We start from the raw sequence: 1486 nt of genomic DNA, 5'->3' as shown, positions 1-1486 counted from the left end.
GATACCGTACTTGTACCACAACTCTTGCGCACATTCCATCTTTTTCCTTTTTCCTCTGTATCCCCGTCTGGGTACGAGTTGTGTGGAGCAAGTGAGGTTAACAGGGTTCCCATACCGGTATTGGAGGTTTTTCCGCCTCCCCTTTTTATCATGCAAAATTCGAGTCGCAGCCCAGGCGCACTGTGCTCATGGCAGCCAAGGTAGACTACGAGATACAGGCAACAGCGACAAGAAGTGTACGGTACTCGAGCGAGATGATGAATAAAAAAAAAATTCCCTTTTTTGCCCACCCCCCTCCACTTTGCAAAATCCGGTACGGTATTGTATATCGTAGTACCGTAGCACCCATTTCCAATACCGGCCGCTGTGGGCAACAAGCGAGCACTCGAGTATCAGAATTACTTATGGAATCGCGCACATACGCCACCCAGTAAATCCCAGTGGCGCGAATGCCCCCCCTCTCACCACCGAACCACACAATTGCAATCGAAATCACCCACCCACGCCGTCATCGTCCTCGCCATCGAACATTTCACAGCAATCGAGCGGCGGAGCCGTCCCCACCAGAACGATGTCAACAATCGGATTGAAAAAATACTCCCATCGGCGGCAGGTCCCATCGGGATCCATGGGAATCGCGGTTCCATATTGCGCCGACCGGTTAAAATTGCGAAAGGCGGTGCGGTACCGTATTGTAGCGTATGTAAATCCATGTATGTATGGTAGGGATGGGGGTGTTCACTTCGCTCGACCGTTTTCGAAATGGCTTATCGTTGCTTGGTTTCTGCGGGATATCGTGCGTGATAGGGAATCAATCAATCCCACCGATTACGGTAGAGGGTCGTTGTTCGGGGTTTAGGCTTGTTCCGAATGTGGAGAGGTTGGGGGGAGTGAGGATCGAGATCGCGATTTGCGATATTGTGCAGTTCTTGCCGTTGTAGCAGTGGACTGGACTATGATATTGTTTGCGATTCTGTTGATCGGTGTTTTTGCTGTGGATGGTGTCATATCGCGACGTACGACCCGAACCACTGCAGGTGAAGGTTGTGCTGGTGATAATGATGAACCCTGGTGGATATCTACTTCACCAGACGTTGGTGGATACACCTGCGTACTGTACCATTGATGAAACCCAACTTACTCGGATCCTCCAGCTTCTGTCTCCGGACGTCGAGGCTGTGTCGCTGCAGGGAAGAAAATTTCGTTGATGAAACCATCGGTAGTAGAGAAAAGTCGAAGGGGTTGAAGGGGAGAAAAGAGATTAGAAAGAAACCCCCCCCCCCGACAGCGCCAAAGGGTTGGGACACCTACATGAATTGCGGCAGAACCTTTGTAACAATGAAGCACCGTACCACGCCGAACGCACCCCAAGGTACCATTTCTCCAGCATTAATCCAATATACAGCGCAGTACTCATTGTATATAGTGTTGAAGCCGAACCACCCCCACCCTCCGGACTGGTTACCAGAGGTAGCGATGCATCCAT

General features: G+C 50.8%; 1 protein-coding gene; it reads right to left on the bottom strand.

Moving 5' to 3' along the window:
- Positions 1 to 589: 589 nt before the first annotated feature.
- Positions 590 to 1486, bottom strand: GSTUM_00011754001 (uncharacterized protein; the record flags this gene model as incomplete). XM_002842116.2 has 1 exon in its annotated part: positions 590 to 1486. The coding sequence occupies one exon, from the start codon at positions 1484 to 1486 to the stop codon at positions 1262 to 1264; it is 225 nt and encodes a 74-aa protein (XP_002842162.1). The 3' UTR covers positions 590 to 1261.

Source organism: Tuber melanosporum, assembly GCF_000151645.1.
Source record: "Tuber melanosporum whole genome shotgun sequence assembly, scaffold_9, strain Mel28".
Taxonomy (NCBI): domain Eukaryota; kingdom Fungi; phylum Ascomycota; class Pezizomycetes; order Pezizales; family Tuberaceae; genus Tuber; species Tuber melanosporum.
The sequence above is the reverse complement of the archived record's forward strand: the minus strand, read 5'-3'. Positions and strand labels throughout refer to the sequence as shown.